Source organism: Episyrphus balteatus, chromosome 3 (genome assembly GCF_945859705.1).
Source record: "Episyrphus balteatus chromosome 3, idEpiBalt1.1, whole genome shotgun sequence".
In the NCBI taxonomy this organism is placed as follows: domain Eukaryota; kingdom Metazoa; phylum Arthropoda; class Insecta; order Diptera; family Syrphidae; genus Episyrphus; species Episyrphus balteatus.
In genome coordinates this window covers 59,927,759-59,943,645 of record NC_079136.1, presented here as the reverse complement: position 1 = coordinate 59,943,645, position 15,887 = coordinate 59,927,759, and the positions used below count along the sequence as shown (strand labels likewise).

The 15,887-nt window shown below is 27.7% G+C and overlaps 1 protein-coding gene across 5 annotated transcripts in view; it reads right to left on the bottom strand.

The window, feature by feature from the left end:
* Window positions 1-248: 248 nt before the first annotated feature.
* LOC129914427 (diacylglycerol kinase theta) overlaps window positions 249-15,887 on the bottom strand; it is a 68,934-nt gene continuing 53,295 nt past the window's right edge. For 2 of the 5 annotated variants that reach the window (XM_055993683.1, XM_055993686.1), the window contains 7 exons: window positions 13,464-13,693; window positions 13,250-13,398; window positions 12,961-13,140; window positions 8,301-8,589; window positions 8,086-8,242; window positions 7,870-7,977; window positions 249-2,134 (listed from right to left, as the gene is read on the bottom strand). In XM_055993683.1, coding sequence (XP_055849658.1) covers window positions 1,982-2,134; window positions 7,870-7,977; window positions 8,086-8,242; window positions 8,301-8,589; window positions 12,961-13,140; window positions 13,250-13,398; window positions 13,464-13,693 — 1,266 coding nt within the window. In that variant the 3' untranslated portion in view covers window positions 249-1,981. Of the gene's footprint in view, window positions 2,135-3,709; window positions 3,946-7,869; window positions 7,978-8,085; window positions 8,243-8,300; window positions 8,590-12,888; window positions 13,141-13,249; window positions 13,399-13,463; window positions 13,694-15,887 lie in introns of those variants that run through there. The other 3 variants (XM_055993685.1, XM_055993682.1, XM_055993684.1) reach the window with 3 other exon arrangements.

Genomic DNA, 15,887 nt, shown 5'->3' with positions numbered 1-15,887 from the left:
TGCAGAGCGAAATTGTATGCGTTCCAAGATAAATTAAAAATATGTCAAATTATTTCACATCTCCTTTCTTGATTATTTAAACCGCACTAAAGAAATATTTTTGTGTTTATAAATTTTTTATATTATTTTTTAATATGTAAATAAAAAATTAAAAAAAAAAAATATCATTAAGAAAGTTGTGCATATGGCTGTGGTTTGATTTATTTATTATTTTTTTTTTTTTCTAAGACACTATTTTAATTATATAATTTATTTTTTTTTTATTTTTGCTATATATTTTTTTTTATTTATTTATACACTTATTTTGCTTTCGGTGGAATTGATTAGATTTTGATTTTACAACTATTATTTTTACAAATAGGTATATTTTTTTGAAAAAAAAAAAATGATAATTTTGTGCAATATAGAAAAAAATTAAATTTAAATTAAAAAAATAGTTTATGTCTGTATATTTTGACTTTTAAATTTAAAATTAAGAAAAAATATGTTAATTTTTGTTCTAGTTTTTTTCTTAGTTTTTTTTTTTAGTTTTGTTATTTAAATACAATAGAGAGCAACTATTTTAACGGTCTAAAATAAAAAATTTGTATGTTTTTGGATTTTGGAGCAATTGGAAAAAAAATATATCATATGGGAATAATATTTAAAATAAAATTAATAATTTTCTTCTCATTTCTTATGCCGATGTATTTTTTTTTTTTTTTTTTGTTATATTTTTTATGTTGAATTATAATTTTTATCATTTATTTGTTTGTTTTTAATATATTTTTTGGTATAAAATGGGCACAATAGAAGAATAAGAAAAAATATGCATCGAGAGTTTTGTTTTTCGTTTTCGAAAAGTTTCAAAAGCTTGTATATGTCCAAAATTGATCTTAATGATTCTCTAAGAATGTTCTTAGCCAATGTTCATAAGAAACTTTTAAGGACTTAATTACCTTACCTCAATTCTAAGCCTGAGCTTTTAAAAAGCTCTTCATTTCTTGTTGAAATTAATGCTAGTTCTGAAAAGCCTTAAAAAGTTTTCTTTCACACGAAGTTACTTCTCGTTATTTTTGGTATTTATATATAATAATAAACTTTTGAAGGTCTATTATCTTGAATTGAATCAATTAACTTTTCTTTTCTTAGTTTTGATATCTTTATCGAACAGTTTACGTTTTATAATACTGATTAAAGGAGACAAGAACTTCAAAAAAATTTCAAATCTTACCTAAAGCTTTTTTTATTATCTTAAGCTTCAATTGCATTAAAAGACTTATGCACAAATTGTTAATGTTTTATCAAACAAAGCTTTTAGGAAAGCTCTTTTAGAGTTCATAGAGAGTTATCAGGATGTTATATTTTCAATTTAAGCAATTTTGGCTTTTCATTTTATGTTGGAACTAGTAAAGTATAATTTTTCCTGATGCATAAACTCAATTTTATGACAAAGCTTTAAAAAAAGCTTTTTTTACGTGAAGTTTCTTCTTGTTTGTTTTTGATTTTACTATAAATTAGTTTGAATATATTAAAATACTGATTAAAGGATACACCCAGCTTGAAAAAAGCTAACTTAAAGCTTTCTTCATTCTAAGCAGCAAAATTGCCACTGAAATGTTAATACAAGAAATGAAAAGCTTGATCATTTTCAATTGCGAATTTCATTTGTTGTTCAATAAAGTTTTTTGAAAAGCTCTGATGTAACAAAAGGTAGAGATGGCGATCATAAGCAGCCTAGCTTGATGACCCAATTAGCGCAGAAAGCGCCGTTTTGATGTAACGAAAAACAAAAACAATTAATGAATATTTTCCAAAGTGGCTCCCACAGCGCCCCAAGCGGATTTTTTTGATTTCTATTTTTTGTTTGATTTTAGTTTTGTTTGGTGTAAAAAATAGGTCTTATATTTTTTTTTTATTTAAAAATTTTAGTTTTGCTTTCAATTTTTTTGTTTAATCATTATCTAATAGGTCGTTAAATTAGTCGCTCGCTATACCATATTCAGAAATCCGTATTATTAGCTTGATCCGAATTATTATCCTCCGCTGGTTGTATGGCCAGTGACATTTGTGGTGTAGCAGTTCCAGCCACGACCATTGTTGGTTCAGTGTTGCGACGCTTCATTTTGCTTTTGTTCTTTTTAAGCATGGTCGCCTACCCGTCCGGTCCGAAAGGGTTAATATACATATATATTTAATTGTATATATATATATTTATTTATTTTTTAAATATGTTTTTTTTTTTTATTTGTATACATTTTTGAATGTAAAATATGTCAGTTAAAAAATATTTGTGTATTTTTTTGTTGTTGGTGGTGTAAAAGATGTTTGAATAAATATGAAGTATTTGTTTGTTTTTGTACAGATGTAACGTGTATTTTTGGTTTGATAGTTTTTTTTTATATATATTTTTTTGAATGTCAGCGTGAAAATGAAACGAGAAAAATATAAAAAGGATTTTATTAAATATTTTTTTGTTTTACTTAATATTCCTCTTTAATATAATTTTTTATTTAAGCATATACCTAATTTTTTTGAAATAAATTAAAAATGAAAAGTATATATTGTGCGGATATAATAATTTTGAATATTAATACAAATTTGGATAACACTAAAAAAAAATTTTAAAATTAACAGCAAGGGTTATATTTTTATTAATAAAAAGAAAACAAAAATTATAACTTTAATGTTAGAAAAAAAAAACTAAATATTAATATCGTCTTAAGCTAATTAATGGAATTTAAAAAAAATAACTAAATGCTCAAAAAGGAAAGTTATTAGGTATAGCAAACGAAGAAAGTTATTAAATATATAATTTAAAAAAATTAAATTATTTAAATAAAATAGAGCAAATGCGAATTGTATAAAAATATTGAGGTGATAACGTTAGAAAAAACGTTAATTTGAATCTACGATGTTGCTAAAAAGTTAGTTTTGTTTTAACTTACATAAAATAAAAAAATTTATATCGAAATTAAAAAAATAAATTGGATTAAAAAATAAATTGCAGGGATTAATATTATTTTTTTTTAAACTGTTGGAGGTTATAAAAATTAGTTTTTATATGTGGTGTGGTGTATAAGAATTAATTGTTGAATGTTAAATGGACTTGGAAAACGACACAATAAATTACTTTCTAATTTTATTTTACATAGGAATCGTTTATTTATTTGTTTAAACTATTTTCCATAATATTTCTTTTATGTATATAATTTGAACTGTTTTAATTTTTTGTTTCTATTTTTTTATTTACTCCCATCATTATACCATCGTTATTGGAGTTTTATTGCTAGACCATAAAAAAAACTAAATCGTAATTTGACAGTTTTTTTTCGAGGTTCGTAGCAAACTTCCGATTACTTAGGATTTCTTGATAAGATTGATTTTTATTAATTTAGGTCATAAATAATAATCTATTTTTTTTTTATTAGCTGCTTCGATTATTATATTTACATGGTAAAATAAATCTTAAAAAAAAACCTTACAAATGCTTTTTTTTTCAACTATACTGTATACACTCTGCTCAAAAATTAAGACAACACAAAAAAATACCTTAATATTTAAAATTAAAATTAAGAAATTTTAAACAAAAATATTTTTTAAAAAGTTTTGATTTGTTATCTTGGTGTAAAAGTTTTTGTGTATTTTGCTTATTGTTATTTTTGGGTGTGTGTGTGTTTTTTTTTAACCATTTATAATATTTTTTTCTATATACTTAATAATATAACTATTTTGTTGTTGTTGTTGTTTTTGTAGTTTTTAAAGAAAACATGAAAATAAAAAACTGGGACCGGACGGACGGGATCTCTATGTGTTATAGGGCTCCTTATCACGATCCCCATTTTCAGGTGGTTGTTGTTGTGATGTTGATGGATGTGCCGATGATGATGCAACAGCGAGGATCGCTGGAGAAATATGCGGTTCCGTAAGACGGCGTTTACTTTTTGATTTCTTCAACATTGTTGCCTGGTGTAAAGGATGTATAAGTATTTTTTTTTTGTTTGTTGAATTTTTTTTTTATAAATCTAAGTTTTTTTTTAAGAACTAACTTGTGAATGTCTAACTTAGAAATTTCAGTTATATATGCCTGTTTGTGTTTATTCTAAATTTGTATTATTTTTATTTCTGCTGAAAGCACAACCATACAAATGATGCTCCATATAAAAATTTACAAAGTGTTTTTTTATTTTTTTACGGGGTACAACTAAAAATATTCATTTAATAGGCGCATTACAGTTTTTTTTGGTAATTATGTGAATTTTTGTTGATGTTTTTTTCCTGTTCCTACAGTTTTTTTTTTGAAATTGTATGATTACAAGAATTATAACTGACTATTAGTGAATAAACAGTACATTTGTTCAAATTCAAACTCATCTCAAACAAAACACACATTATCGAAAAAGATAAAAGTGTTGCAATTTAGTTTTTTTAAGTGTCACATCTCGAATATGAAAATCTCTTATATACAGGGAGCTAAGGTGTTTTGGTTAACACAACATAACCTAAGAACCTTTTTTTTATCCAACCTAAACTAAACTTTCGTATCTATCTTATGCAATACACGTACTCAAATGTTTAAAATTTTTGTTTAAACAAAATCAATAATTTCTAATAGATTTTTGATGAGCATAATTTCGTTTTTCAATTCACGATAAAAAATATTGTACAAAATTTAAAATAATTCAAGGAAGAATCTTTTTTAAAAAACGAAACATACAAATTTTTGGAAGGACTTTTAGAACAAATGATGTAAATAAATGTAAAATTACTAGACTAATAAGGACCACAAAACTAAATTTATATTATAATTTGTTTCATTGCGTTTCGATTTTTGTATTCAGTTAATTTTGTTTTTGTTTGGAAAAGTGGCTATTTTGAAGCCGTGTGCCTGAGTACCTACTATTTTGTATTTTCATTTCTTCATGAGAACATTTTACGAAAATTTAAGTAGTTTTAGGTGCAGACGTACTTCTAATCGGATAAAATGTATTTTTACATTTAAGACTTTATATACATATCGCACATGTAGTACAAAAGTGTCACAACTCAAAAAACACCTTTTTTTAGTTTTTGACAAAAAAAAATATTTGAAATTTTCCCGGACAAATCTATCTAGTTGCCATTGATATAATTTGAATAGTTTTTATTCCAGAAGGTAAAATGTCGTTTTAGATGTTTCATTTGAAATAAAAAGTCCTTTGACAAAAATGACATATTTTTAGTTGTGACGTGATTCTTGTTGAAAAAAGTTGTTTCTTAAGTATTAAAAGTGTCTTAATTTGAATTGTGTCATTTTAGTTGCACCATTTTCGAGAAAATCGAGTGTTGCATTTTGAATTGAAACACTTTTGCTGAATTTTCTAAGGCAAAGCATTTGTTTCATTTTTAATTGTGACATTTTAGTTGATTGAGGTTACCGTATCCCCTTTGTATTATTTTAAGTTACAACACTTTAGATAAATGAAAAGTTGTAATTTAGAGTTAATACAGTTTTGTTGTTTATTTAAAAATAATGCTTTTTAAAGCTCAATTAAATCCCAAATGCTTCCAATTTTTTATCAAACCTTAAGCTTGCTAGGGCAGATATTTTACAAACACTTCAACTCAAAAAAATCCTATTTTCATACATTTTTTGATGTTTTTCGAGTTATGACACTTTAGACGAATAAACTTCTAGCTACAAAAAACATGCTGACTTCAAAAAAGTCTGAAATTTTTTAGCACTTCGCCTAAAAATCCAAAATTAAATTTTTTCGTTCGTTGTGTTCTAAACAATATTTTGACATGAGTTAGGTCTTAGGTAAATAAAATATTTCAACGGCCCATAGGTTATTAAGCTAGTCTCAAAAAAAATGTTGGTTTCCTAACGTGATTATCTCAAGTCCCTGTTGTGATTCATCTCACCGAAATCTCTTATATAATGTGATTTTCTGCTTCGGTCTTATAGTTTTATTAAACCTATGTTTTTTTTACGACGGTGTTTATAATGAGATCCATGAGTACCTCAAGATAAACGGTGCTACCAAAGAGAATTTCTGAATAATTTCATATTCCAAATAAAGTTAAAGTTTTCAGTTTAAGATAAGGAAAGGCTCCAAAAGAGGTGTGATGAATAAACGACATTGTATTGAAATAATATTCAATAATTTTTTCTTAACAAAATATGAAAGCAGTGAAAAAACTTGATAATTATTTAGAATCAAGTACAACATAACTGTCACAACTCAAAAAAAATTGTCTAAAGTGGCTGAACTCAAAATAATACATTATTTTTTGTGTACAAAGATCACCAAAATTGTCACAACTCTAAAAACGTGAATTTCCAAGGTTTAAGATAATTTAAATGATGCTGGTTGCCTGAATTTGGTTAAAAGTATATTTCCTCTTCTAAAAATTAACTAATTAATAAATATACTCATTCTATTCTCGGTAAATTGGTTTATCGCCTCTATTGAAAAATGAAGATTTTTGAGTTGTGACACTTTTGTACTACATGTGCGATATGTAGATTCTCTCAATGTTATAATAATAACGTGTATTTCAAATACCAATTTTTAGTCTATTTTGAGAGTTTTAGTTTCTCAATATAACTCAATTTTAGAAACGTTTTAGTTTTTGCTAATTTCAATCTCGTGGATGTTGGCTTAAAAAAATTATATTTTGAGTTCTATTAGTTAGATATGCAAGATTAAGGTTTTCAATTCAATTTGTCCTTCACACATTGCACGATGCATTAGCAGTACTAATTTTGCAGTATCTTACGTTCTTAATGTAATAGAGGTTGCAGTTGAAAGATACCAATTGATACCAATTTCATTAATGACCGCCGAACGTCCAAAATGCCTATTCTCATTCATTTATTTTCAAACGTTTTTTTTGAAGACTTTCAATATATTAATAATCAGAAAAATGTCAGGATTAAAACAAGGTTGCCGAGTACTTGCTTGAAATTAAGAGATGATGATGTGAAAACTGTCAAATCTATGTTTTACTATTTTCTGTACTATTCGTTCAAAAAATCCTGTTCAGTTTCTGTTTTTACATTGAACATACCAAATTTTTTCGTCGGAAATGGAAAACTGTTTAATACGCGTCCACACAATTGCAACAATTTTTGAAGCATTTCAGAAATGTTATAAAACTTTTACAGGTTTTTTTTTTGTTTTATTACTGAATGGTCGTTAAATTCTTTATATATTTTGTTCTGAAATTTTTAATTCAAAAACGTAATGCGCCTAGATTTTGTTTCTTTTATTTTATTTATTTATCACAAGGAGACATTCAATAAAAATACAAATACATAGGATGTAATATTTATTTTTTTATTGGGAAATTTTCTTTTTATATATCTTTTGTAAGATACATTTATCTTAATTTGTTTTTCAATATTTCTGTCCAATAAAATTGCAAGAAAATTTCCCTTCAAATTAAAATTAATTATTTCTTACGTATCGGTGCATAGGGTTTATTGGGAAGGGTTCGTGGGTGGTATAATTATGGTATAAATTATAAAATAAAAATAAATTGTTTTTTTTTTTTTTTTTAACAAAAAATAGGATTTATATAAAAATAATAATAAAATTAACAATAATACCAAAGAACTAAATAAATTGCTTTTGTTACATGCAAACAAATAATTAGAAAAAGGTTTTAAACAATTTGAACGTGGTATAATATACTCATGCAGAAATTAGTTATTGATTTTTTCTAATTTATAAGTTTAGTTTTTTTTTTTAAGAAGAAGGTAGGTATTTGAAAAAATTCAAATTAACAAAATTTATATCTGATATTTAAACAAAATTTAATTTAATAATGTGAGAGTATTAGCAATAAATAGTTGAAAATATAATACAATTTTTGTTTTAGAAAATTTATGAAAAAGTCACTCACCTTGAGGGCCGATTTCAATACAACAACCTCTCCGGGTTGCTGTATCCAGGGTTCACCATCGACTTGAACAGGCATATCGGAGTGTATGTGTATTTTAATGTGACCACCCTGTAAAATTAAAATTTTTTGTATTTAATTTATTTTGATTTAGAACTCTTAAGAACTATTTAAAGGGCTCTGAGAAGTTTCGTTTTACTGAACAAAAAAAAAACTCACCTGTGCTATTCTCATTGCTGTTCGGATACCCGACTGTATTTGACCTAAATGCACAACACCAGTAACGCCTACAATCTCAAGGCAGCCATCATAATGATTTGGCGTTGTAAATTGATCATCTTTGTCCGGTCCCCATGGATTAGCTCCACTTCCCCAGCTTGAAAATATTGATATAATGAGAATGATTCAGTCTTTTTTAGGTTTTAAAAAATTACCTTAAAATATTTAAAATAATTATTCCTTCAACTGGTGGCAGTTCAACAACTTTTCCATCAACTTCCAAACGCAATTCCTTATGCAGTTCCTTAACCGTTTTGCGACCAACAATTTTTCGAAGTCCCATTTTAACATAATAACCTTTATTATGCAATCGTGAATTAAATTTATTAGGATTTTCTTCGCGTGCATTATGGAAATCTAAACAAAGATCAGCATCCAATCCAATTCCAAAATAATTATTCATAACATAGATTTGAGAATTATCTTCGCTTTGTGCACCGCCACCTTAAAAAATAGTTTAACATACAATTTAAATACAATTGTTGAAAATTAAAAAAATACATAATTTAAATATTAGTTTAGTTTTAGCTCAATCAAAAATTAACAAAAAAAATTAAAGTTTTTTTCTTTGTTAATTGCTATAAAATCAACATTATTGTTTTACATTTGCCAGAAAATCTTGCTTTTTTAGTTTACATGCAAATCAGGATTTTTTTGTTAGAGAAGAAATTACATTCCTTAAAAAAAACTAAAATAATACGTGTGCTTAAAATGGTGATTTTTCTTAATTCAACATCATTCCTCTCGATGGAAAAAGGGGTAATATAGGGATCAATAAATTTACATTTTATACACTGTATAATACAGTCACTGTCAATATAAAGTTAATAGTTTGCCGTTAAAATTTAATTACTATTTTTGTCTTAAATCGTAGATTGTTTAAGCTTCAAATCTTTATTACCTAAACAAAAAGTCTTAATTTATTCTCAAAGCCTAAAAAGTTTGCAGAACGAGCTAAATTTTAGTTTCCAAACTAAATTCCATTAAAATTTTAGCCGAGCTAAAATTTATTCAAGAATTCCGGCCGAGGTGTACCTGTACATTATGTAGAATGTAGATCCAGTTATAAAATTACATTTTCATTTTCATTTGTACATTATTTTTCTGGTACAATTTAGTGCACGAAATAAAAATGGAGAAAAACGGAGATATTAAAATCATAAAATTTTAAACAGATTTAATTTAGGAAATTTCGTTTAATTTTGATTAACACAAATTGAGATCAAAATTCGTGAATGTGAAGGTTGAATTTGGATTTTCAACCAGCTCTGCAGCTGTGAATTCGCTAACTCTATTTTTTTAAGAAAAATAATCAGTCGAAAGTAGGAATATAATAGCTCTGAAATGAGGTAGTAAAAGTGAGAGAAGTTTATAACAAGGTTTAAAGCGGACCTCGAAGCTAATGATCTTGTATTATCAGATCAGAAAAACCAATAAAACCAAAATTTAAAGATCCCATACGTCGTCTCGTCTCACGTTTTTCGTCTCTTAAAAAATGTGTTGGGTCACTATGGCTCTCATGGCCTCAAATGTATTTCATACTCAGCCCTATTGTGAGTTTCACGTGGAATATTTTTCGCCCGGAATATTTTTGTTCGCCCGGAATTTAAAAAGCTATCATAGGTTTCACCTGAAGGGAATTTACATTTTCCGCTAAACTATTTTCTTGTTCGGCACCAACATTTTAGTGAGAGATAAGCTGTCGAATACCTCGCAATAACCTGAAAAGTTGAAAATACAATGTACGAACGTGAACAACTTTTCGCCCGGAACTCACAATAGGGGAAAAGTGAAATTCAATTTTTCCGGGTGGAATCTAGTTCACGAGAAACTCACAATAGGCCTGATTATTATGATTCTCCAGGGGGAATCATACCACGACTTTAATATTTTCATATTGATATGGTGAAAATCTTTATCTTCAATTTTTCTTTTTATTTCTTTTTTTAACCCAACTCCTAACAGATTGCTCTGTGTGTAAACAAAAAAATGTTGTATGCAGAATTGAAAAACATTTGCTAAAATTGTATGTTTCAATACGCTTGAAGTACTTGTGTGTGTGTTTGTTTTTTTTTTTCCATATTATACCTTTTTCAAAGCAACTCATGCAAAATAAGTTTAATTATAATTAATCTTATAAATTATTTATTTTAAAAAACGAGCATACACAACATAATGCTCATAAAACGCACACATTATTTTGTTTTATATTTTGAAGCAAAAAAAATATAATTCTAGTTTTTAATAAAAACCATGCAAGTACTAAATGTATGTACCGGTAACCATTAAAAATGGGTACTATTGTGAATCTCCAGGGGAATTTTTTTCTTTATTACGAAAAATTTTGAATAAGGACCGGGTTTACAGTTTTTTAAATCATTTACATTAGTATTGTAGGTGTTGCAGTTGTGTTCAAAAATATTTGTTTGTGTCCAAAGTGAATTTATGAGCAAACTGGTCCAAAAAGATTTTTTTTGCTTTATAAGACCAAAGTATTGCTTTGGTATCATTTTCTTTATGAAATTGAAATAGTATTTTTGAAAACAAATTTTTCAATTATTATAATAAAAAAAAATCGGTTTTTCAAACTTTGAACATTTCTGCAGCAAAGTTCGATTATATTAATTAGGAGATTAATAGAATAACATAAAAAGACATAACAATTTATTTGTAAACTCGATTTTTTTTAGTGAAATATTTTTTTTAGAGGTTTAATTTGTTTATAATTAATTATCATTAACCCTCTGTCGGCACACGGGTGCGAATTTGGCAGGACAAAAATAGAAAGTGGTCACAAAAAAGTGTCTTTATAGGGGTGAAAATATTGTTTTTTTTTTGGAAATGTAAATACTATATTCGAATTTCTCGGAAAATTCTACATCAATTTCATATATGATTCTCTATAAAATAGTGAGACCGAAAAAAGTTCTAGCGATATGAAAAAGTATAAACCAAATCCGCGAAAAAGAGGTGTACCTACAGAGGGTTAAAGAAACCGAATTAAAAGAATATGTTTTTCTTAATTTTTTAATTGTAAATCACTCGAAATCTTAGTTAGAGTAGGAGAACATGGAGAAAAAAGGGCACCATAAAATAAGATGATGCCCACCTTAAATCCCACCCTTTTCAACAATCAACAATACGATATCTGCTTAAAGTAAGTGGAATCCGCTCAAATTCTGTTAAATTTAAGGTGAGGTAAGATATTCGAAAAGCCGACTTTTTGATTACTTATGTGATGGTTGTTTTTAAGAAATGAACATTTGTCGGTGTAGCTTCAGTTTGAAAATAACAATTTTTCAAGCTGGAAAATGTTTGTTGATTCAATGGCCATATGCAACATTATTTCAAGTTATTTTTGAATCCCGAATCAAATGAGACATGATCTATAACTTGAATGTAAAAATGCTTCTACATAAATAATCCAGTTCGACCAAATCATACCGTGAAGCTGGAAAGGTCAACGTGTGACGGGACGATGTACATTTTAACTTGGAAGTGAATTATTTTAAAAACAATTGGGTTGCAAAACTTTTGGAAAACTACCCCTCCCAGCTAAATGAGGTTCTTTCATAATATTCAACATTTCATTATTCAAATGAAGCCTTATCGATTTAGCCCTGATTTTTCAATCAATATAAAAAAAACTTTTATTCCTTGGAATAAGGCTTAACTGGGTTTTATCTGGCTATTGAAAACTCGGCTCTTAAGATAACTTTAAAACGCAATTCTGTTGTTTTTGCTGTGATGTTGTATTTATAGCAAAGTTGTACTGCGATTAACATGTTTGAGTATCAAAAGCATGTTATTTACAAAAGCTGTTTTAAAACAAAACTAAGCAATCAAAAAAGCAATGTTATTGATTTTAAATAAGAAATAAAAAAAAAAAACTACATGCAACTACAAAATTATGTGTTTTCTTTGTTACTCAATACAAATCTATAAAAATAATTATAATTTACATTTAAATACACAATCTTACCTTTACAATTTTTTAGTTGATTAATACCACAGTGAAATAATAAAACATAAAAATGAAAAAAAAAAAATACAATAATGACAACAGTTTCATTTTTTTTATAATGATCATGCAAATTATTTTATAGCAAATCATCTTTTCACATCGAACTTGCAGCATAATCATATATCAAACTTGAACGTTTTCTCTCCGGATTTTTGAGTTTTTTTTTCTTATCATTATTTAAATTATACATAATTTTACTTTACAGAGGTTGTTGTTTTTTTTTTTAATATAATTTTTTACTTTAACCAACAATTTGTGTTAAAAGAAATACTTGTTGGTTTTAATTTTTTTTTAATTTGAGAAAATTAAGTGCTACATGTATGTAGAACTTTTGAAAGTATTCAAATTATATAAATTTTATTGTAAAATTTGCAAAAAAAGTTTTGCTGTTAATTTTAATTTTAATATTATTTTTATTTTTAATATTAAATTTTTACTTTTATACACGAAATATACAACAATAAAACTGCATAGCAAAACTTCTACACACATAACATTTAGATTTTCGTTAAGATTATATAAAAATGAAAATATTTTTTTTTTAAATTAATTTTTTTTTTTTTTTTTTGATTTTATATTAAATGCAGTTTAAGACGTTAGCAATTTATATATAGTATATGTATATAATATATATAGGTATATATTGAATTATTTATTATTAAGTATTGCAGTTTATGTGTGTTTCAAAAAAGAAAACAAAATTTAGAAAATCAAATGACCTGATATATCACTGGCAAGTAATAGATGATGCTGTTGCGATAGATGTGCTTGATGAGCCTTCTTCTTCTTACCAGTGGAATTTGAGGGCGCTTTAAGCGCTGTTTCATCGGGCTTATCATCCGAATGAAACACAACGGTCCATCGATCTAAACGAATTTCTTCGGCTTCAATAACATCGCGCAGTAAATTTAATGGATCTTCACCGCCCGTGTAGCCAGAGCCCCAGCAAAGTACACGAGCTAAATCATTTCCTGAAGATACACATTCATAAAAAGGGTTACATTTTGTTGATAAATAAATTAATCAAATGTCTTAAATTTAGCTATTTTATTGATAATTTCTAAAAAAAATATATATTACCTGTTCCTAATGGTACAATTGCACAAGGTGGACTTGAGCATTCAGAATCCTGACCAACATTGTCCAAGCATTGCAATACCCAGCCAATAGTTCCATCACCTCCACAAACCAAAATCTTATAGTGTTTGATTTGTCGAAATACATATAATCTAGGTATATATTAAAGATGATTTAATTTTATAAATAAATAATTTAATATTATCTATATAATTACCCTGGCAATGGACCACCATTATCAAGATCAAATACTTGGTAAGGATTCAATAATTTTCTAAAGCTCGATATCAATTCCAAGCCTTGACATCCACCTGATTTTACATTAACAAACACAAGTAAGGGTCTTACATCGGATGGCACCATACTTGGTTCGATATTTGGAAGTAATAATACAAGTAGTTTCTTATCTTCGATAACAGTCTCCCGAAGGTTATAAAATGCACGAACCTTAAACGAAAGAGAAGCAAAATAAATTAAAAATGAAACTTGGAAAAATAGTGTCGTTTTTTTGGGGGTTTTACCCTTGTTTGAAAAAAAATCAACAATATAGCATTTTTAGGTAAGGCTTTGTCTTTTAACTTGAGACACTAAGAATAAAATCTAATGTATGAACAACGAAGGGGTCCCTAATTTTCATTAATTTTTTCAGACTGTTATTCTAATACCTATTGAGGTTTGAGGAGCGAAGCGACCCCAATGTTGCCTTTTATTACTTCGCCAAATTGTTTGCCCTATTTCGTATGAAGGACTATAAGGCGCCATTAATTTTTCAATTTATTCTGACTAAAACAAAGGCGCCTTTAGTTTTTATTTGTTATAGGTTTCGGTACTGAATTTAATAAGTATTTAAACGAATGATCGTTTTCGTTTTTCATAGAATGGGGCCCCTAAATGTATGCATTATATGTATCGTAGCTCAAAGAAAATTTATTTAAGAAAAACAACTACCAACCTTCGCATCTTAGAAAAAAGTTAACTATTCAAGATGATCTTATAGACTTATAGACCAATTTTTAGTTAAAAAGGTTGGAAAACTTGTTTTCTCGTCCCTCAAAAATAATTTTTTTTTATTTTATTTTCTTTCAAAATATTTCTTAAACAACTACATTATATTTATTTTTTAAAATATTTGTAATTTTTATTAAAAAAAAAAGAGTTCATTGTATTAATATAAACTAATAATGTAATTTTTTGTCTAAATAATATTCCCCTGAAGAAGAGGCAGCAACCCCTGCCGAAACGTGAGGAAAGTTAATATAATTTAATGGTTTTATTGTAACAATTAATGCGACCAAAAAATCCGACTGAAAACACGTTTTCCAACCCAAATTAGAAAAAGTAAACCGTGAAATAAAAGATCAAACAATTATGCCCCCTTCGGGTAGGGGAAAAGAAAGAATATACCCGAGGTAGGCATGCCTGTCGTAAGAGGCGACTAAAATCCACCCTCCGTATACTGAGAATGACGTATACAAAAATATGGAATGAATAAAACAGAAAGATATAGTACCCCAGGTGGCAATTCAGATTTTCTGGAAAATCCACCCTCTTCGGAGGTCGGCTCTAAGGATTCTGGGGAGAGCCAATTATTCCAATTCGAGCACTTGATAAATCCGTTTTCAAGAAAACCCATGATAACGCGATCACCACCACCAACATCGAGTGCAACCGGGCAAAAGAGTCTGCCTAAACTGCCAGAGCGTGCAAAAGAAGACTTAGAGAAAAAAGATAATCTTGAAAAAGACAATAACGATCTTCGTCAAAGACTCGACGAAACATTGAAACTCTATCAAGAGTTGAAAGAAGAAATCAATTTTCTAAGAATTGAAAATGAGGCCTTAAAGAAAGCCCATCAAGAAATCGATCTTCTCCGCAAGGAAAATGATATGTTAAAAATAGCTCAAACACTTAAAGAAACAAAAACAACTCCACAGCAAGTGGTAATTCCCGAATATAAAACAGACGAAGAAGAGCTAGAACGTGAAACGGAAAGATCCTCCAAAAATTCAAAAAGACGTACCAAAAAACGTAAAGTTTTCTCCTCACCAGAGGGTGCTTCTTCTTCCGAGACAGAAGAAATAAAAGAAGTAAATGCACCAAAAGATACGAATATCAAAGAAAAACCGGTTAAAATAAGGCCACCGCCACCGATTAATGTTGTCGGAGTTGCGGAGTTCAATAAATTACAAACCATTTTAAAGGCGTTACCGCCAACGAATTTGAAAGTTATCTCGCTTAATAACAACAAGTGGAAAGTTTGTGTAAAAGACTCCGATAACTATCGTCTCCTTTCGCGAAGACTGAATGAAGAAAAGGTAGAGTGGTACACATATGAAAACAAGTCGGAAAGACCCCTACGCGTCGTGGTGAGGGGCTTACACTCTTCATGTCAAAAAACCGACATCATTAATGATCTTAAAGAAAAGAATTACAAGATCTTAGATGCGGAAAACATAGTAAAGAAAGAAAGACAACAAAAAGATAAAGAAACAGTCGTGGTACAACGTGGTCTTCCACTATTTATACTCACGTTCGATAAAACAGAAAAACTAGAGGAAATCTACAAAATCAAAAGAATACTTAGCCTCGTAGTTAAGATCGAACCTCTAAAAAAACGTACAAAACAAGTTCCTCAGTGTAG